The sequence below is a fragment of the Protomyctophum bolini genome (genome assembly GCF_963924005.1).
Source record: "Protomyctophum bolini genome assembly, chromosome: 14".
Lineage (NCBI taxonomy): Eukaryota > Metazoa > Chordata > Actinopteri > Myctophiformes > Myctophidae > Protomyctophum > Protomyctophum bolini.
In genome coordinates this window covers 21,234,174-21,255,945 of record NC_137875.1, presented here as the reverse complement: position 1 = coordinate 21,255,945, position 21,772 = coordinate 21,234,174, and the positions used below count along the sequence as shown (strand labels likewise).

At 44.9% G+C, this 21,772-nt stretch overlaps 1 protein-coding gene and 1 long non-coding RNA gene across 2 annotated transcripts in view; one reads left to right on the top strand and one right to left on the bottom strand.

Moving 5' to 3' along the window:
* Positions 1 to 8,375, top strand: part of tasp1 (taspase, threonine aspartase, 1) — a 48,292-nt gene extending 39,917 nt beyond the window's left edge. Inside the window, exon 14 of the mRNA XM_080781918.1 lies at positions 7,387 to 8,375. Coding sequence (XP_080638044.1) covers positions 7,387 to 7,479 — 93 coding nt within the window. The 3' untranslated portion in view covers positions 7,480 to 8,375. The remainder of the gene's footprint in view (positions 1 to 7,386) is intronic.
* Positions 7,507 to 10,443, bottom strand: LOC308328185. The gene is made up of 3 exons (XR_013965268.1): positions 8,420 to 10,443; positions 7,642 to 8,383; positions 7,507 to 7,611 (listed from the first exon to the last, which is right to left on the bottom strand). It is a non-coding gene; the product is annotated as an uncharacterized lncRNA (long non-coding RNA).
* Between the last annotated feature and the right edge of the window lie 11,329 nt (positions 10,444 to 21,772).

The window sequence follows — 21,772 nt, the reverse complement described above, 5'->3', positions numbered from 1 at the left end:
TGAATCATGAGTGTTTGGTCGTGATCGTCCGTGCTTTGAAATGGTCTAACACTGCAGAGACTGCAGGGCTACTGTGCTGAAAGCAAGCGTGGGGCAGGTTGGTCTAAAAGTGGCGCTCTGTGTACAGAATGGACGTGTTCTGTCCAGAGGGACAGCAGAGCCAACAGAAGGACCCAGTGAGCTGCGATGCACAGCGCTCACTGTAGCTCCTGTTCTGCACTAAATTCCTCCCATTCCTCTGGGCATCCCACTGGGCGTTACTGAGCACTGAGCCAGGGTCCCTCCTCGCTCTGCTCGGCTCCCCTGTGTGATAAGAACATGAAAGGCCTAGCTACACGGGAGCAAGGGGTATTTAGGACAGAGGTCGGGATGGATTTGTAGTGTACCTACCCCCCCCCCCCCCCCCACCTCATGTATGTACATACTGTATACCACTGTTTCCCTTACACTGGGGCGGGACCTATTTGTGGGCCTCGGACAATTCTTTTTTTGGGGGGTCCCCTAGAAGACATTCCCCCCCCCAAAAAAAGCTAAATTGTTCATGAATTAAATTCATGAAGAAATCAAAGAAAAATCTAAGAGATTCCACAAATTAGGAAATAAATGTTTAAGAAGTAGTGAAAATAGCCGTTTCACCTGTGTGTGTGTGTGTGTGTGTGTGTGTGTGTGTGTGTGTGTGTGTGTGTGTGTGTGTGTGTGTGTGTGTGTGTGTGTGTGTGTGTGTGTGTGTGTGTGTGTGTGTGTGTGTGTGTGTGTGTGTGTGTGTGTGTGTGTGTGTGTGTGTGTGTGTGTGTGTGTGTGTGTGTGTGTGTGTGTGTGTGTGTGTGTGTGTGTGTGTGTGTGACCGACTGGCTGTCTGCACATTTGCGCTGGATGACGAACCACCATGCAGGACGTGATTTTTCCGTCTTGCACTGGTCGAGATGAGCCAGCATGGCATGCAGGAGAGGGACGCGGCGCCGCGTCTCATCATCAGTCACGGCGTGCAGATCACAGGGCTGCGCGCCGAGCAGCAGGGGTGTCGCTGCACAAACAGTCAGGCTATTGTTTTATTGTCCCGTGATGATTGGGACGGATGAAAGGGAAGCGGCCGCCGCAGCGACACACACAGACACAGCCCCCTCTCTGGACATCATTACCACTATAAAGCTTGTGGGCCGCACAAATTATATAAGGCCAAGAATTCGTTTCAAACGCGGCTCGCAATTCGGGGGCCTCCTGGCTGTGTGTCTGTCTGTCTGTCTGTCTGTGCCTCCTGGCTGTGTGTCTGTCTGTCTGTGCCTCCTGGCTGTGTGTCTGTCTGTCTGTGCCTCCTGGCTGTGTGTCTGTCTGTCTGTGCCGCTCGGTCTGTGTCTCATGACAAATGTATTTTATTATGGCACGTTTAGTTTTTTTAGTTTTTCCATTTTGCATGGAGAATAAATGCCCTGTGATTGTTTTTTTTTTGTTTTTTAACTTTTTTTTATAAGAATAGAATGTGCAAAACCACAACATGAAAGCAGCTACATTCTTGTTGAGCTATATTTATTCTAAGGCCTTGTCTGTGGTGTTAATGTGTGGCTTTTCCAGCACTTAAACACTTTCATATCACCAACGCATGGGTTGTGTTGTTGTCTTTCTTTTTTTCTTCTTCTTCTTTTTGCACAAGGATACAAAGGGACATTATGTCGTGTTTTGACTCGGCCATAGTTCTGTCATGTGGTTACTTCAGTCACAGGGTAACAAGCTGACAACAGACTTACAAGAAGGTTTGCGTCTGTGTTTTTCTAGGGCATCTAGCTAAAGCTAATTCATGTCTCCACTCTCCAGTCCTTTTCCACTCTGTCAGCCCCATTGTCTGATGGCCCGGCTCATATAGATATGGATTCTAGGCCATGCATTACTTAGCCTTTATTACATGGCTTGGTTGTATGCTTGATTCTGATTGGTCAATCACGGAATTCAGCGGTGTGTTATTTCTTGATAACAGACCGCTCCGCTCTATAAGAGATGCCTAATCAAACCCTCGGAGCACCTGCTGTTCCCTGCTTGACATTACTGCTTTTTCCAACATGACAGCCATGTAAACACACACACACACACACACACACACACACACACACACACACACACACGCAATTTCAATTCAATTCAAAGGGCTTTATTGGCATGAGAAAACATACGTTTACATTGCCAAAGCAGAAAGAACAATACAACAATACAGCAATACAATCAAAACAAAAATGATGGACATTTGAAGGTCAGAATCTTCAATAGATCAAATTCTATGTACCAAGGTCACTCAATGCAGGTATAGTGCAGGAATATACACAATGATTAGTCTTTAGGGTGGTTGTGTTCCATTTGATATCCTTCTCCTATCACAGCAACTCACAAATCTTGCTGCTGTGTTTGCACACACACACACACACACACACATTTACAGCTAAACATTGCTCTCAAAAATGTTTTTGAAAACAATTGAGCGAGAAATAGATGAAGCAGTACCCGAAAATGGATTCTATTTTCACTTCCTTGTTTTCGGACAGTGCTGCAGCTGGGCAGACGCCGGCCACTTAAATGTATGGAATACTTTCATTACAGCAAACAAGGAAATATCTCGTTTTGTTGTGTAATAAGAAGGATAATATCTGACTAGGTGGTCGTTGTGGGGATATCATTCACCTTCAGGGTGATTAAACACCTGCTTCGCGTCAGTGGTTAAACTCCCTGTGGTGAATGATCTCCCGACAACGACCACCTAGCCAGATATTATCCCTTACATGAACCACGTACAGTAGCATCGATACATTGTCACAGCTTCGGCCATACAGTACATTTTACATACACATCCCCATGAATGGCTTTATTATTAAAATAATAATAATAATCCACATTTGCATTTTATCCAGTCGTAAAAAAATAGCTTAACTTAACTGAATAATGAATTCAATGTTGACACAGTGTTTTAAAAGCAGGCACAGAGTCAGACCACATCACTTTCCTTACAATGTAAATTCATTTACATACATACAGAAAATCACAGCATTTCCAGGCATCAGATCCCTGTGAGACCGTCACTTGTTTAGTGTGACAAACGTGTTTGATTTTCTCACCGGGTCCTCCTAGGGACGGTCTCGCATGTCCGTGAGAGTCAACAGCCAATGAGCTTTCAGTTCTCACGAAGAACGGCTAACCCACATTGTCCATGATGAGCAAACAAAAAGTGGTCTGGCTTTCAGGGGCATTTCCTACACAAGGACTTCACATTGAGAGGCTATAAAAATGATGCAACAACCTCCCGGTCTCGGCTCTCAATACGAGAAGTTTTGGAGTCGTACCGAAAAGTCACAAGGGGATCCTGAAATAGACCCCCCCTCGACATTCCTAGGCTGTGCATAGTTAGAGAGTTAGACACCCTTCAGGACAGGAAGAGGACAACGTTAAACTTGACATGCTCTCAGGGTAAACTTGGTGTGGAGTTGTAAAATGTGTGCCAGTCGTGAACGTATAAGAAAGCATCTGTTCAAGGTAACCCCCCTTTTTTCTCTCTTCCTGAAACGGGTCGGAAAACTGTGGCATGCGGCGAGCAGGCGGACCCACACACACAACATGGGGATGTTAATTGGTAATCCGGTGGTGTGACATCTGGTGTTACAGCGTAGTGACACTATGCATAGATTCTGACCCCCTCCCCTCCTCCAGCCGATGGCACGGAAGCGGCAGGACACCTGCTCCCTGATGACAGAGAGCATTGCAGCCTGACCACCGTGGTCAGTGTAAAGCCACCGTTTTTTCCCAAACAGTGGGTCGGGACCCATTTGTGGGTCGCGGAAACATTTATATGGGTCCCTTCATTTCTGGTTTCCTATTTGTTTTTGTTTTTTATTATAATTTTTAAACATAAAAAAAATACGGAAGTTCGTTGCCATGAAAGGCTACTAGTCTACTAGTAACAAGTAACTTTGTCATGTCTTACGGACGCTACGCATCCCGTTTTTCCTCCTGGGATTTTCTCTTATTTGCCGGCGGTGTATCGATTATTTATCGTTGGAGGTATATAAGTATTGATATATATATCGCAATATTGACATTTCAGCACACCTTATATATATATATATATTACAGATTATTATTACTGAGTTCCATTGTACACTTTGGTGCAATGGCACAAACGTGCCAACGGTGCCCAGGTTAGGCCCAGGACCTGGACAGTCATGCATACGATCCCGGGCTCCCGTCGAAGTGTCCTTGAGCAAGACTCTGAACCCCTAATTGTTCCCAATGTGCAGGTTGGTGCCTTGCATGGTTTCCTCCGCCATCAGTGTGTGAATGGGTGAATGTAAATGCACAATAAATATTCTATATAAATATATATATATAAAACCATTTACCATTTATACACAGTAAGAAAGTAATAGCCAGCCAGCTCTCCGAAGTCCTTCTGGTACTTTTTAAGTCATAGACATATGGACACTGGACAGCATACACGGACTGTGGTGTTGAAGGCCGAGCTGTAGTTGATGAGTAACAGCCTGACACATCGACATCACCCCCATCCCCCTCCCCCTGTTGTCTATCTCGGAAAGAGTGACGCGCAGCACCTGTGAGACTGGAGTCATCCGTGGGTCTGTTGGAGCAGTATGCAAACTGCCATGGGTCCAGAGCAGACGTCGTGTGCTGCGGAGGGAAGAGCAGATGTGGTCTTGTCTTGTCTTTATACTAGCCTCTCGAAGAACTTGTGAATGCTGAGGTCATGGTCGCTACCGGGCGCTTAGTCGTTCAGGCCAGATGGGGAGTCGTTCTTGGGTGCGCGGGCAATGATGGACACCTTGAAGCAAGAGGGGGCTGCAATGGTCGCCGAGCCATCCCTGTCAGTGGCCAGCCTGGCATGGCCAGACTAATATCTGCGCAGGGCATTTTCTTTTTTCCTGTGGCAGTTTCCAGGCTAGTGAGTTACTGGGATAGCATTCGCACAACTTCCGTCAAACCGACCATAACATGCACTGTTATATTCCGTTTAGTCTAAATAAGGCATAAGGGGCGGCAGTGGCTCAGGGGTAGGGAGTTGCCGGTTGGAAACCCATGCAGTTCGATCCTGGGCCTCGACCCTGAGTTTGTGTCGAAGTGTCTTTGAGCAAGACTCTGAACCCCTAATTGCTCCTGATGTGCTGGTTGGTGCCTTGCAAGGTTTCCTCCGCCATCGGTGTGTGAATGTAATGTAATGCACAATCTATATAAAGCGCCTTGGATAAAGGCGCTATATAAATGCACCCTTTCCCATTTATAACGGCTTAGCTTACAGATGTGCAGTAAATGTGAAGTACTGTAGTGCAGTAAGCTAAGGACGGTACCCTAGTGCAATAGTCCAGCAAATAGTGTTCTGCATGTGTGCTGTAGAACTGTGGTTCCCAAACTTTTTCATGTCAAAGACCCCCAAATTGACACTAGTTAGCCCCCCCATTTGAAATGATATTCCAGGGACCCCCATAAGAGACGATTTATATGGCTCTATCAGTGATTCTCAACCACTTTCATTTCAAGGACCCCCCAGTTTGACATGCGTTACTTAGGCTACGGACCCCCATTTAATGGCATTTCTATCTCTGAGACCACAATTAATTTCGTAAAATCAATGTTAATTTAACTCGGAGTGTACAAATGGAACCATTTTTTTCCATTTGTACACTCTCTGAGTTACAGACCCATAAGGGCCCATTTGGTTCCTAATTATCATTTAGCTGTGGGCCCTCTAGAACTCCGTCAAGGACCCCTAGGGGTCCCCGGACCCCACTTTGGGAACCACTGGTAGAAAGCCCTTGCCAACTCGATATTCCTGCATTTGAACAGAAACTCTAGGTCTCGGGGTGCGACTGGTTGGCATGACGGTTGATGGCACACATCACGTCTTCCAACGATATCTCTTTGACAAACAACACATGTATAAATGTATCTACTGACTTTCTAATGGCTGTTAACAAGGCGCAGTCGGTCAATTGTGATTTTTTTTTTTCATCTGCGCATTCAAGCTGGTACACATTTTGAAATGCATGTGGATAGCTGTTTCCTGTCATGCCATGCGAACATCAAAAGGAGAACATTTAGCGCGTCACCCTCAGACGATAGTGACTCACTGATGGGTCTTCACTCTGAGTCCGTTTAAACGGGACCTCTCTTTAACCCTGTTCCTCTGAAGATGAAGAGAAGACGAAGAACACAGTGGAGGGCCAGTGGAAGGAGGCATAATGGCCCCTGAGAGTGTTGCCATGTGTGCCTGGCCTTGTCTGGCTGTTGTCCCATTCCCACAGTAGTGACAGCTGCCCTCTGGGTGCCTGCAGGGACCATAGTGCAGTCCAACTTTTTTTTTAAAGGGTCCCAGCTAGAGATGACACCTCCTGTAGCTGGAGGAGTGATATCAGGCCTATTCTGTGACTTGGGGGGGGGGGGGGGGGGGGGGGAAGGGAATATACGCAGTGCTGCCCTCTTGAGTAAAGTTTCTTATGGGTTTCTTTATTTATGAAACTAAATCACAGCAGCGGTCCACCTAGAGAGAGAAACTCATAAGAAACTACCCACGAGTGCGGATATTCCCCTTTTTTTCCCCTCCATTGATCTTCAAGAATCTGCACCCATCAGCCACAGAGACTATTAATTAAGACTCTCCCTGAGTAGAGCGCGCCTTCACCTATAACGCTTTTGTTGTTCTATTCTGTGCCTTGGTCAGACGCACACACACACAGACACGGACACGCACACACACAGTGCCGGGGGGCTTCTTTCTCAACCTGTGTGTCGGTCAGAGGACTGACTGGCTGGCTGGCTGGCTGCGGGTCTCTTGGCACAGGGCTAAGGCGGCCGGCCACCTTTGATCCCTCAGTGGAAGCTTTGCTCCCAATCTCACAGCTGTGTTTGCACCCCTCCCCTCCCTCTAAAGTCCCCTCTTATCCAGCACAAAAACTCCCCCCGCGTGTGCGCACACACACACACACACACACACACACACACACAGCAAAACACTCCTTTCTATCCCCATAGACGCGTACAGGGGTATTCATCCACACTAGTGACTAGTGAATTAGTAATTTCATGAGGAAATCAAAGAAAAATCATAAAGTAATGCCATAAATTAGAAAGTTAAAATCTATTCTCTCTTTTGGGTCACGGGCTAAACAGTTTGTACTGGCATACAGTATCTCACTGTCTCTCTCTCCTCCCACCTGTCGACCCTGCGTATATCTCACTGTCTCTCTCTCCTCCCACCTGTCGACCTGCGTATATCTCACTGTCTCTCTCTCTCTCCTCCCACCTGTCGACCTGCGTATATCTCACTGTCTCTCTCTCCTCCCACCACCTGTCGCCCTGCGTATATCTCACTGTCTCTCTCTCCTCCCACCTGTCGCCCTGCAGACTCACATATCCAGACTGCCGCCCGGCGCAGTTCCTGGCCAGTCGCTGGCTATCGAGGGTGGCGTGTGTCGCCTGACCAACACAGTGGAGTAGAACTACAACACACCCACAGTGGAGTGAACTACAACACTCACCTTCCTCGTGTGGGCTTCTTCTGCAATACTCCAATGCAGCATACCCCCCAACCTACCCCGAAACCAACACACAATGCAGCATACCCCCAACCTACCCCGAAACCAACACACACTCTGCAACCTACCCCCAAACCAACACACACACTGCAGCATACCCCCAACCTACCCCCAAACCAACACACAATGCAGCATACCCCCAACCTACCCCCAAACCAACACACAATGCAGCATGCCCCCAACCTACCCCCAAACCAACACACACTCTGCAGCATACCCCCAACCTACCCCCAAACCAACACACACTCTGCAGCATACCCCCAACCTACCCCGAAACCAACACACACACACTGCAGCATACCCCCAACCTACCCCTAAACCAACACACACTCTGCAGCATACCCCCAACCTACCCCCAAACCAACACACACTCTGCAGCATACCCCCAACCTACCCCCAAACCAACACACACTCTGCAGCATACCCCCAACCTACCCCCAAACCAACACACACACGCACAGCAGTGTTGATTTTCGTCGACTAATACTATGACGAACATTTTTCGTCGACTACCTTTTTTCACTGACGAAAACTAATGAAAATAAAAATTAAGCTATGATGACTATTGACAATTTCGTTAACAAATAAAAACTAGACATGTTGGGAAGGGACTAGTGGACAAGAGATCCAGTATAAGTAAATGACAAGTAATTTTACACATGCTGAAAATAGCTATTCTCAGCAAGTGTAAAATCAGTCATTACGACGGCATCAAGGCCCGCTAAAATACTAAGACTAAAACTAGACTAACACTAAAGACATTCAAGGTGACTAAAATGTGACTAAATGAAGAAAACTCTTCAAGACTATGACTAAAATTAAAAACAAAGCAACATTTTGACAGCAAGATTTGCTGTCAAAATCAACACTGCACACACGCACGTACGCGAGTGCAGTGTAAACACGATCACCATATCCTCCACCACTCCCCCGACCGACCACACTCTCTCGGCCACCGCGCCCAACAAGCCCAGACGTAATAAGCTTTAGCTGTTTTTTACAGGTGTCCAGTGAAGGAGGGAGGGGTTTATAGAACTTTGGCATAGTGCACTTAAAGGACCTCCTCCCCCTCTCTGTCTGCCTCTAGCATGTAAACTATCTATGCCAACTTCCCCCTTTGCCCCCTTAGCTCTACCAGGTTCCCTGTTGGTTTAGACTTGACGCACCATTGCCTTGACCTCACCATTTTTTTGTTTTTTCTTTGTTACAAGCCCGAGATATACTCGATAGTCTGGTAGCCGGAGGGACGGACGGACATTTGGTATATATTTATTTCATTGGCCTAAAATATTGTCTATATACATGTATACATCCATGAATCCACTTGCTGACCTGCTGTCGGTATTGGGCAATTTTTTTATTGGGGTTTATAAGTGACCATACTATTAACAGCCAATATAAGGCAAGGTTTTCACATTTTGTGGTCTACACAATTGTGATGAGGTCAGCACATTTTGGGCACATTAAGGGCAAGTGGCTATGGCCGTTTTTAGCCCAAGGAGTGTTTTTTGTGCAAAACTAATGCTTGGAATGTATTCAGAATCATGAAAACCTTGCCTTATATTGGCTGTTAATGGTATGGTCACATTAACAACATTAACAAAACAATTGCTCAATACCAACAACCGGTCAGCAAGTGGATTCAGACAATATGTTAGGCCAGACAATATGTTAGGCCAATAAAAGAAAACAACATACCAAATGTCCCACTTTAAACAAAAGAAGCCTGTTGGCTAGGTGTGCGCCGGTGTCACACAACTACAGTTAATCTACAAGCTCACAACGTGCCACTGCCCTGACACAATGCCAGCGACTACATGGGTTATTTCTGCTGTGTGACACTGCACGTAACAAAGTATAAATTCTGTGTTACTCTTTTTTAGCTAAAGGCGTTGTCCTTCCTACTGTATATAAGCTATTTCTTAAGGAAACAGGGTGGATATCCACGTTATTTTATATTGCTTAGTATATAAGGCTATTTTCAAACGTGCTTTAAATGCAAGACTGTTTATTTCTGTTGTTCGGACACTTTTTTTTTATAGTTTCAGAGGATGTCAAGAATGCAGATGGTGGAATGCCTACTACCCCAGATAATTGTAAATTATGTGTGATTGGGTGTTTTTGTAGATGTGAATGTTTAATAATATCAACGCTTAAAGCGATTTTAGAAAGCATAGCATAAAGACCACCATTCATAACTTGAGCATATTGTGAACTCTAATTGTCATGTGCATCTTTTGCTTAACGATCATCGTGAAGTTGACCATAGCCATAGGATGATATTGCTTTGCCAAATTGTCAAAAAAAAAGTGAATACAAAGCTATTATAACAAGAGCTGCATGTGCAAAACTAAGAACCTACGCCACTTTCTGTTAGCGAGGTTTAGGATTGGTTGTTGAAATATGAGATATGCACTTCCCAATGTGATGCTGCTCAGGTAGACGTACAGTACTTGATCCCCTTCACCACGACTGTTAGTCGCCATTTGAAAAAGCAGTTTATATTTGTATAGTCACGTTGTCAGAGACCTGTATTTTCTTGTCGAGAGAGAAACATATCGACAAAGAAACACTTTATGCATTTGTAATGCCTATGAAATGGTGCTGTTAAGTATTGTGCTTGAAAACGAAGTAAGGGTCTAATTGTGTGCTTCTCTTTGGATAATCAAAGTTTCCTTTCATTTTTGTTTTGTTTAAAAGGTTTTTTAGTTATTAATAAGATTTAGATTTGATTTAAAACAAATACTATAACACAGCTTACTGTGTCTTTACTTGAATTGTATTTAATATAAAATTGCGGAAGCTGTTTGAAATGATAATGTGTACATCTCTATTACAGTCCTCTAAAAGCAAATAAATGCTATGTTACACATTTTTTAGTTTTAGTTCCCTTAATTGCATGATCTGAGTATTACGCTGCCTCTATTTCCCCTTGTTTATTTCAAAAAGAAAACCTACAATGCTATTTGGAGAGTAGCATCTGTTTTAAGCCCCACCAGACAGCCTTAAAGGGCTGTCCTCCTCTCTCAGTTGCACATATCATATAATCTGAACTGTGGGCTGCCAAAGATTTATAGTCTAGAAATAAATTACATGCTGGACAATAACTGGAGTGAAAATAGAGTTCTGCTAACTTAGACCGAAGTGAGCACACTGAAAGATGTGTTCCAATGAGAAAAGATCTTTAAACTGAATTTGATTGTTTCCTGAGTACCCTGGTGACCGCTGCGTAGTCGCACGCACGCACACACACACACACACACACACACATGCACGTACGCACGTATGCATGCAAACAATGAGTTATTTTTTCTGGAAAAGTTCTTGTTTATGATATTTTAGGTTTTAGTTTCAGATTACTTAATTCCATAAAACATCTTACATCTGGTTGACTCGACCGCGACGTGTGCGATTTCTCCAGAGCATTTGTCATCTTCTGAGCGGCGTTCCTTTTCATTTGTCATGTTTGCTAATCATTGAGAACCTCCAGTGCTCACGTTTCTCACAAATGGGGCGTAATTGTGTGTGATTTCTCTCATCTGGGGTCCCGCATTCAGCCTAAGAGGAACCCCATTTCCTCAAGCGCTCTCTGTAGAGCCAACATGGGGCCAGATTGGTTCCAGGTTAATGCAATGGCCCAAGTCGAAGGCAATAGCCGGAGACGAGCCAGAGCGATTTATTTTTAACAATTCTATCAGTCTCTGGGGCAGGAGTTTGTCCAGCTGCCGGCTCTGGACTGCAGCCACTGCAGTGTCTTGGGGGAATGTGGAATAGAGATGTTTAGGAGGATAAATATATTCTCTGTTCTAGGGTAAGAGATGCCTCTGAATGTGGAATAGAGATGTTTATAGTCTCTGTTCTAGGGTAAGAGATGCCTCTGTGCCCGTGTTGATTTCGTCGACTAAAACTAACCACAACCACCATCTTTCACTGACGAATGAAAAAGTGACAAACTGACTAAATGAAAACTAAGCTATGATGACTAAAACCTAGACTAAATATACTGACAATTTCGTCAACAAATAAAAACTAGACTAAAATGTTAGGAAGGGATTAGTGGACAAGAGATCCAGTATAAGTCATTTCTGTGAGCTTGTAGATTTCAGCAAGTGTAAAAACAATCATTACGACCGCATCAAGGACCACCAAAATACATTTTAGTATAAAACTAAAACTAGACTAACACTAAAACATTCCAGGTGACTAAAATGTGACTGAAACTAAATGAAAACTATTGAAGAGACTATGACTAAAACTAAAATAAAAAACAACACTGCTCTGTGCCCGTGTGGACCGTACACACACAGCCAGCAAATGTATACCTCTCAGGTGGAATATGTCACACCACCTTTTAACCACTTATTAAACCCTGTATAATGTAGGTTTATACCTAATCTCATTGGGGAAAATAGCAGATACTGTATACAACTTGTAGATCTGCTATCTTGGTCAAAATGTTCTGCTCAGAATCGGGAGAAAGCAAGTTCAATCTATCCAAACCCATTTTGGGTATGTTTATGTTATAGATGGGAATGGATCTCCTTTTCATAAGATTTTTAAACATAAAAAAAGGCAAACATGAGCTCAACAATTTCACAATGTGACGTGACGCACGGTGAGCTTGCAGAACTGCTTTCTTCCATTGCATTGCATCCTTGTTCCTTCATGCGGAACAACAAAGTATAAAATAGGGCTTAAGTGGCTAACGCCACTAATGTTCAAAACGCGGGAGGGAGGGCGCTGGTGAAAGAATTGCCGCCGAGGTGTTTGTTTTGGTTGCTGAAGAATCCTGACCTTTAGTTGAATCATGCAGGCTCATCTAGAGAGGAGACACGTGTTACCTCCTCCTCGCCCCTCACCCACACTCCCCATCGGCTTGATGAGTGTCCCCCCCTTTCATCAGACTTAATCTGAGTTGCCGGGGAGACCCCTCGCTCGGTACCCATTCAGCACAGTAGCCCTCCCTCGCATATCATCCCTCTCTCCGGCCCTGGATCCCCCCCCCCCCCCTCCCCTCTTAGCTTTGAAAAAGGATCCTAGGGTCTTTAAAAAGGGGACAGGGGACTCCTGAGCCATTCAAGGTGTATCCAATGCCTCTCGCTCAGCAAGACTCTTAAATGCAAAACAGACGGTGGAGCAAATAAAGATCAAAGGGGGAGCAGCCTGGGCCCTGCTGTCCTCACATGCCAGGCGCTGCTGTCAGAGTGAATCACGGCCGTGCAGCTTCCATGCTCGCCCCCTCCCCCTCCCCACCTCAACACCACCCTGGGGCCCCTACCAGCCATCGCTGTGCCGCTATCGAACATTACGAGGAACAACACACGCACACACACACACACACACACACACACACACACACACACACACACACACACACACACAAACAAACAATCATCACTCAACCCAGGGCAGGGACACTCTTGCCTTTGTCTGACAAAAGTGAGTGGACCGAGCTGGAAATAACCCACAGAGATGAAAGCAACAAGTCCAACTTTGATCAGGATCTTCTGTCCTGTATGCCTACTGTATGCATCATTGATCGGGATATTTCTGCTGTTCGTTCAGCATCATTGATCGGGATATTTCTGCTGTTCGTTCAGCATCATTGATCGGGATATTTCTACTGTTCGTTCAACATCATTGATCGGGATATTTCTGCTGTTCGTTCAGCATCATTGATCGGGATATTTCTACTGTTCGTTCAGCATCATTGATCGGGATATTTCTACTGTTCGTTCAGCATCATTGATCGGGATATTTCTGCTGTTCGTTCAGCATCATTGATCGGGATATTTCTACTGTTCGTTCAGCATCATTGATCGGGATATTTCTACTGTTCGTTCAGCATCATTGATCGGGATATTTCTGCTGTTCGTTCAGCATCATTGATCGGGATATTTCTGCTGTTCGTTCAGCATCATTGATCGGGATATTTCTACTGTTCGTTCAACATCATTGATCGGGATATTTCTACTGTTCGTTCAGCATCATTGATCGGGATATTTCTACTGTTCGTTCAGCATCATTGATCGGGATATTTCTACTGTTCGTGCAGCATCATTGATCGGGATATTTCTACTGTTCGTTCAGCATCATTGATCGGGATATTTCGCCTTTATTTTATTTGATAGAGGGATAGGTATACAGTAGGCTGACAGGAAATGGGGATAGAGATGGGGGGAGGGGGGATGACACTCAGTAAAGGCCGTCGTATAGTTTACTGAGGTTAGGTTTAGGTATAGTTTTACTGAGGTTAGGGTTAGGGTTAGGTTTAGGTATAGTTTTACTGAGGTTAAGGTTAGGGTTAGGGTTAGGTTTAGGTATAGTTTTACTGAGGTAAAACCATGGTCGCGTCAATCATTAGTAGGCTAATCACTCTGAGAAGTGCATGCATGGATCGAGTTCCTTTTCTGTTTCTCAACCGTTGACTACTACTGGTAAAATGTCCTAATAATAATGACTCAACCAGACAATCCGGTGCACTTCCCCCTTCTTGAGATTCTAACTCCCTTTTTCTGTTGAATTTCTTGAACTCCAACTTGTCAGTAAATTACTACATGGATGGACTCATCATAGGTCACCAGGTCATTCAGTTCACGGTTTCTCAACTAGTTACTATTACTATTACTAAATGCATGGTCAGGGACCACATGCAATACCTCCACGGACGACCAGTGGTCCACGGACCACCTGTTGAAAACCCATGCTCTAAGTATTGTAACAGGACGATTGATAGCGGTCAACATTGTAGTGGTTTATTCATTCACTGTCATGGCCACTGGACGGTTCGTACTGTCTCTTTTGTCATGTTCTCTTGTGCTCATGAATCAAGTTGCCTGGCAGCTCATGTCCATATTGAGCTGATCCCAGCTCAAACATTCCCCCTTTATCAGCGGTGGAAAGTAACAATTTTGAAGTATTTGTACTTTACTTGAGTAATTCCAATTTCCAATACTTTTACATCTTGGATCCAAAAATACTTTTGCTCCACTACATTTATTTGAAAACTTTAGTTACTTTGTAGATTTGGATTATTATTTCAAAACACACATTAACCACTTCAGCCCTACTCACAATGCCACAATAGATTTCTATACACTTGGGAAATTCTGCATGATGAGTACTTTCTACTTTCTTACTTTAAATAAATGTTGAGACCAATACTTTTGTACTTTTACTCAAGTGCATTTTGAATTCTGGACTTTTACTTGTAACAGAGTATTTCTATATTGCACTATTTATACTTTTACATTTGAGTACTTTTTCCACCACTGCCTTTAACTCGACTATGACTTCAACTGTCTTCCCTTCTTCTAAAGCGCCATGCGAGGCTAGTACGGCACATGACATTGATTGTGAAAGTGGATTGTGCATCGCTCAGACGTTCAGCGCCGTGTCTTCTAAATCAGTTTTCTGAAAAACATGTTTCTATGTCAGTGGTGCTCAACCTTTTTCATGTCAAGGACCCCCAGAATTATCTGTATTTGTCGCGGACCCCTATCTGAAAATGTGTTGTTCCAGGGACACCCCAGAAGCAAAGATTTGAGTTCAAAACGTTTGCTCTGGAAGAATATATATTCAAAGATTTGCGCCACATTTTCACAGCAGATCTACAAGCTTGTAGCACGACACTCGGTGCTGCGCTATGAGCTTGTAGATTTTTCAATAGCTAAAGCTAGGTTCCCGTACTGGATGTGTTAATCTGTTAGGGAACTGTTCTTTCTCTTGATCTTCTTGGCTTGTTTCTTCCAGGACTGATCTCATCTGAACAGTAAAGACATTGGAGGACCACCATAAGGGTCAGTTTGAAGAGAAAATTGGTCAGATCTCATGCAGAGATCAGGTCCATGGCCAAATTCCAGTTGAATTAATATTTAGGACCTTGCTGTGTGTACTAGAGATTATTTTTCGAGTCTCAAGTAACAAAAACAACCTGTTCATCTCTTCTGAAGTTAATGGCAGGGTCCTCCTGCCTCATCACTTTCAGATACAGTTGTTTGCCATTTCAGGAACAACGGGTACATTCCGTCTTCTTCGGCACAACCAATGAGTCTTGTCTGTGGCACATCTCCACTTTGGATCCTCAGCAGCCAAGTTCCAGTTCCTAGCTTTCTTTTAGAGTCATATCCTGCATTAGGGCCATATGTGACTATCAGGATATGTATTGCATCGTCTTGTATCCATTGGCCCATAACTCAACATTTTATTTATATTTCTGTTAGGTATTATACTGTACCTGTCATACTTATGTCCCTCTAGTGGCTGAGCGCATGACACTTAGAGAATTATTGCTAACACTTACATCATGGCAATATTAAAGGGTGTGGGCGAAAGACATGGCTAGCTATCATAACTCTTTTATTAGCGTGAAAAACAGTACTTTTTCTCCCTCATTTGTCCAACAGCTGTGTGCACATTATTTTATGACTGGCCACATTTTTTATATGGCCTTCTGTCTGTATACTAGAGGCAGGTAGAACTCGGGGCACTGCAAAAAGGTTTAAAGCACAGCTTTTACTTGTAGACTCAGAGTTAAATCAACATTTGCTGCACACTGTATGCACTATATGTTCCCATGGGTGCAGTGTGGAGTTGGCTGAAAGACCAGCAGCATCTCTCAGGGCTCTTTCCCTCGCAGCAGCAGCAGCAGCGAGTGACCTTTCAGGAGCTCCACAGCCACTTGACCTGTTTGTTCAGCTGTGCTAACGGGCACGTTTGAACCCCAACCCCATGTCACGCCATGCGGTGTGTGTCCCCCCGCCCCCCCCCCCCCCACACACACACACACCACCATCTCCATGCCAGAGATGAAATTTTGCCCTCAACACACACGCATACACACACACCCCACGCTTTGCATGGAGCACAGTGGGTGTTAAGGGGGGGTGGGGGCACCCAGATAAGCGACCTCATGCTCCAGATCGGCTGCTTCTATTCCAGATTAGAGGATTGCGAGACAACCTTTTAATTAGGCCTGCCGTTGCAGCGAGGGCCTGGCGGTATTGTGGCCCAGACACTTCCTGCAATGTGCTCGCTGCACCACCCATAAAGTGGCAGAACGAGGGAGTGAGAGGAGCGAGAGGGCGAGAAGGGAGAGCTAAAAATGTCTCTGCCACATCTGCACCGCCGGCGTGAGAGCCAGGCTTGATTTATAGCCCGTCGTGCCGCCGCGGCGTCGACGCGTCACGGTCTTCGCTCGGAAGTGAGGAACCACATTGGTGACAATCCTGAAATACCATGCATACATCACCATACACTATACTATACAGTATGTATACCTGTTATTCACAGTAAGAAAATTCATATAAAAATAGGGCAATTAGGGGACGTTTAGCGACTCTAACTTAAGTGTTAACCCTGCCGTCCCTATGTTGGACATGACATTCTAGGTAAAACTTTCAAATACCAAAAAAATACTTATATATATAGGGTTTATAGGGTTCATTCACTGTCCAAGTGTTCTTCTCGAAGTCTCTCTACTCTTCTCTCTTCCTGTCAAACTGGGTCTAAAACAGTGTAATACTGTCAGACGTAATTTTCCCTCTCATAACCAAAATAGAGGCAAAAATACCAACAATGATATCTTGGGTGATGCTAATGATCCCTTTCAGATCCTTGACAATATACCACTAATGTGGTGCTTTGCATCCTTTGAGACACGGCAGAGAGAGAACCCTGGAAATAGCACTTAAATGTGAGGCCTTCCTGTAGCCCCGATGCACTGCACTGAGCCTCTCAGCCCGGTGACTTTTCACTGTGTACCGCAGGGAAGAGGAAACAACTTCACCCGCCAATGAGTTGGGTTTTTTCCGTTGAAAATCGGTTATCTTCAAGTAAAAACTAGAACGGTGTATCAGAAGAAACTGTGTGCACTGCTCAATGTGACGTCATAGTGACAGCCAAATTAAAAGATATAGTTTGAAGGCGTTGGACCGATCCAAAAGTTCTGAGAAATATATAAATAGTGTGAACATCTGTCTGTATTTGGGAAGCTTGTAGAAACTAAAGGAGATGTCGTTGTCGTCGTCCCCCCTGAGCCCTCACTTCCGTTTCCCCAGGCTGTGTAGTTTCATAAATAAGGTCTCTGATCTACTGGAAACGTGATTATTCAAAGCCTATCTAGCTGGGTGGATGTAGGTGGATGCAATGCACAATCTATGTAAAGCGCCTTGGATAAAGGCACTATATAAATGCACCATTTACCATTTAGCAATTTTACTTATTTTAACACATTTATTTTAAACCACTTAAATAACCTGGGTACCTCAGGGGTACTTACTACTTGGTCCCCTACTTTATTGAGGGGCGCTAGCCCCTCCTATATTCAGCTACTGGTGTAGATGTTCGTCTTACACAAACATAAAAAATATTAAAAGCAAATCGGCTATTTTTGTCCTACACAAAGTCTGAGCAAATCAACATGATGATGTACGGTGTTAAGAGCGCCCCTCACTTCACACGGGTGTGATTTTTTTTAAACTACACTGAATCTCTTCACTCGAAATAGTCGATCTGAGCTCACATGGCATCGCGAGCTTGTAGACCGCCCAATCTTGCCTAATGCTCATCCCACACCAGGGCTAATGCTCACCCCACACCAGGGCTAATGCTCACCCCACACCAGGGCTAATGCTCACCCCACACCAGGGCTAATGTTCACCCCACACCAGGGCTAATGCTCAGCCCACACCAGGGCTAATGCTCACCCCACACCAGGGCTAATGTTCACCCCACACCAGGGCTAATGCTCAGCCCACACCAGGGCTAATGTTCACCCCACACCAGGGCTAATGCTCAGCCCACACCAGGGCTAATGTTCACCCCACACCAGGGCTAATGCTCAGCCCACACCAGGGCTAATGCTCAGCCCACACCAGGGCTAATGCTCACCCCACACCAGGGCTATATGAGGCTCAACACATTTCCCGTGAACACTTATTGCAAATGGTGAAATACCCTTTCGGCCTGAAAAGCATTATGACAGCTTCCTGTTCTAACCCTTTACAGAATTATAGACTCTTTGTATTGCATGAGACAAATGGACCTAATTGTTACTAATCTAAAAATGAAAACTAGTGGTTTGGTGGAACATGAGCTATAGAAATAACACCTGTGAATACACTTTATTTATATCTATTCTGATTTACTATGACAGTATGGCACTTTATAATAATAATAACTAGAAAATACTGTTCCTAAAGAAACAGTGAGGGCTAGAGTATCTCCCTATTATACTCCATGATGATGTATTGGCCCACACCACGTCTCTCTGTCTTCCTATTCCTATTGATTGACCCACATGGTAAATGGTGCAATTATATAGCGCCTTTAACCAAGGCACTTTACAGAGATTGTGCACCCAGTCACACACACATTCATACACCGATGGCGGCGCAAACCATGCAAGGTGCCAACCAGCACATCAGGAGCAATTAGCGGTGCAGTGTCTTGCTCAAGGGCACTTCGACACCAACTCTGGGGGAGCCCGAGTTCGAACTGGCAACCTTGCGGTTACCATCCAGCCACTCTACCCCTGAGCCACCGCCGCCCCACATGACATGACGTCACACAGGCTGCCCAGCAAGGAAACCGGCCCGGGAATAAAGATGTACGATATCTCCACACACGCCCCAGCACCTTCTTGCTGGGAGACAACAGTGCTAACCACCATGGCAATATATTTGAGGTTGAGTTCCCCCCCCCCCCATACACACACACACCCTGCCTCTCTGCTACTGGGAGTTGTAATTCCCACCTTGATGACACAGTAGCTTCTCACATAATTTATTCGCCCACGACGTAGTTCCAAATCCTCAAGGCTATACTACCTTGTTTTAGACATACTGTGATACGCCTGCCTGCCAACGGTGGACGGAACATCTATTTGTAGTGTGTTTAGGGAATAAACACACCTGCCTGCATGTCTTATTCGGTGGACGCAGGAAGTACAAAGTGGTGAGAGGGCGGGGGGGGAGGGGAGGGGGAAACAACAACATCCGAGGGATGAAAACGGCGAAGGTTGTATGTGTAATTGCCGGCTCACCAAGACACACACATGCAGCCTGTCTGGAAAGGAGGTGCCAGCCAGGCAGTGTTGATTTTGTTGACGAAAACTAAACGAAACTAAGACTAAATGACAATTTCGTCAACAAATAAAAGCTAGACTAAAATGTTAGGGAGGGACTATAGTGGACAAGAGATCCAGTATAAGTAAAAGACACAAGTCATTTTACACTTAGTTGCTTGCTGAAAATAGCAGATCTACAAGCTTGCAACGCAAGTGTAAAATCAGTCATTACAACGGCATCAAGGCCCGCCAAAATTCATTTTAGTCTTCTAAATCAACTGTAGATTTAGTCAATGAAAATGTTATGCTATTTAGTCGACTACAACTAGACTAACACTATTCCAGGTGACTAAAATGTGACTAAAACTAAATAAACTCTTCAAGAGACTCTGACTAAAAGCAAAATCAAACTTTGCTGTCAAAATCAACACTGGAAAGGAGAAGGAAGAGGAGCAGGAAGGGTGTACGTGTTACAGCACCACTTGAGCCTGATGTTTGAAAATAAAAAACAAGCACGTTTCCTTTGATCTTCATGGCCTGTTCAGCAGAAAACAGTGTTTAGAGAAGGATCTTCGCTGGTTACTATAATCTTTCTCCCGCATTGCACTTTTACTGAGGGTGCTGCCGGAGACAGACCAGACAGCAGCTTATAATAACCAACCACTTATGGCCTATTATTCCCACATTTGTGAAGATAGCTTGCCTGTAATTCCATGGCTAAAATATGGTACGCCATGCAGGGTGAAAGTGATTTTTTCTTTTTTAAACTCTTAATATTACAATAAATAAATCAACAGTAGACCGATGTACTATAATTTCATGGAATGAAATGTGTCGCTTATGATGAAAGAAAGAATGAATCAATGAATGACATAAAGACAGGGCCAGGGGTCTTCATGGACCCCTTAGCTCAGGGGTTCCCAAACTGTGGTGCGCGAGTGCCTTCTAGGGGGGTGCGCGACATGAAAAGGCTAATGGTGGTGCTATGGTTTTATTTGAAATACATGTGGATAAATAGGAAATGTACAGTATGTCTCTATATATAGCTTATGCAATTCATATTTCCATGTGTGGGCGGTGCGTCAGCTAGGTCAGGACTCAGGAGGTAACAGGGGGAGCATGGCCAGAAAAGGTTTGGGAACCGCTGACTTGGCTAGTAGCTGAGACAGATGAAGCAGGGAGGGACCACCACTACATACTGTATAAGATTGTGTTCTATAGCTTCATAGTGACATGATGTATGATAATACTGATATACTTGATGATGATGATACTGTGCTGACCATGACACTGACCTATTAGTGGACATTCCTGAGCCCCCTAGCTGTTGAAGACCCCATGATTATAAAGCACGCATCTGAGGCCGGCGGGCGGCGAGTATAGCTGACAAATGTATTCAGCGGCGGATTAAAAAAAGAAGAAAAAGCGGGCCAAGATACAGTGAAGGATGCGTGTATAGCGAGGAATGTTTTGTATGAATAGTACAAGCAGCTCGGAGGTTGCAAAGGAGTGCCTGGAGGCTTTGCAGCAGCGGAACGTTGCATGCCGAGGCCTGCATGCTGCTATAAAGACAGACCCAGCAGCAGCAGCACCAGGGCCAGCTGAGCCACGCTGCAGGGAATGAGGGCACCGCCATGAATGGCTTTCTCTGTGTCACAATGACTACGCTGCACTCAGCGGAGAGGGAATGGTCAGAGGTCCCCCGCTATCGAAAAGGAGGCGGCATTCTGCGTCCCTGTGTGTGTGTGTGTGTGTGTGTGTGTGTGGGCGCATGTGTACACACACACTGAGAAATTACCCAGGAATGTGAGGATGCATGCCAAAGACAAAGAATTTGAGTCACATTCAAGGGAACCGTACCCTCCTCACTCACCCTCTCCCAAGGAATATCACAATCCCATCAAAAGACTGGGCCTTACTGCCATACTGGATGGAACTAATGGAAGTCTTGTGCACTGGCTTAAGTTGTTGGGTGAGTTTAATTGGAAGCCCCCCCACCCTCCCCTTCCTCCTCTATCTCTCTCCCTGGATGAATTTTCTCTGTTTTCTCTGACAGCAGGGAGGGTAATTTAATAGCAGCTGATCCTTCTCCGGGTCCACTGGCAATATTCCACTAAGCTTGCTAATA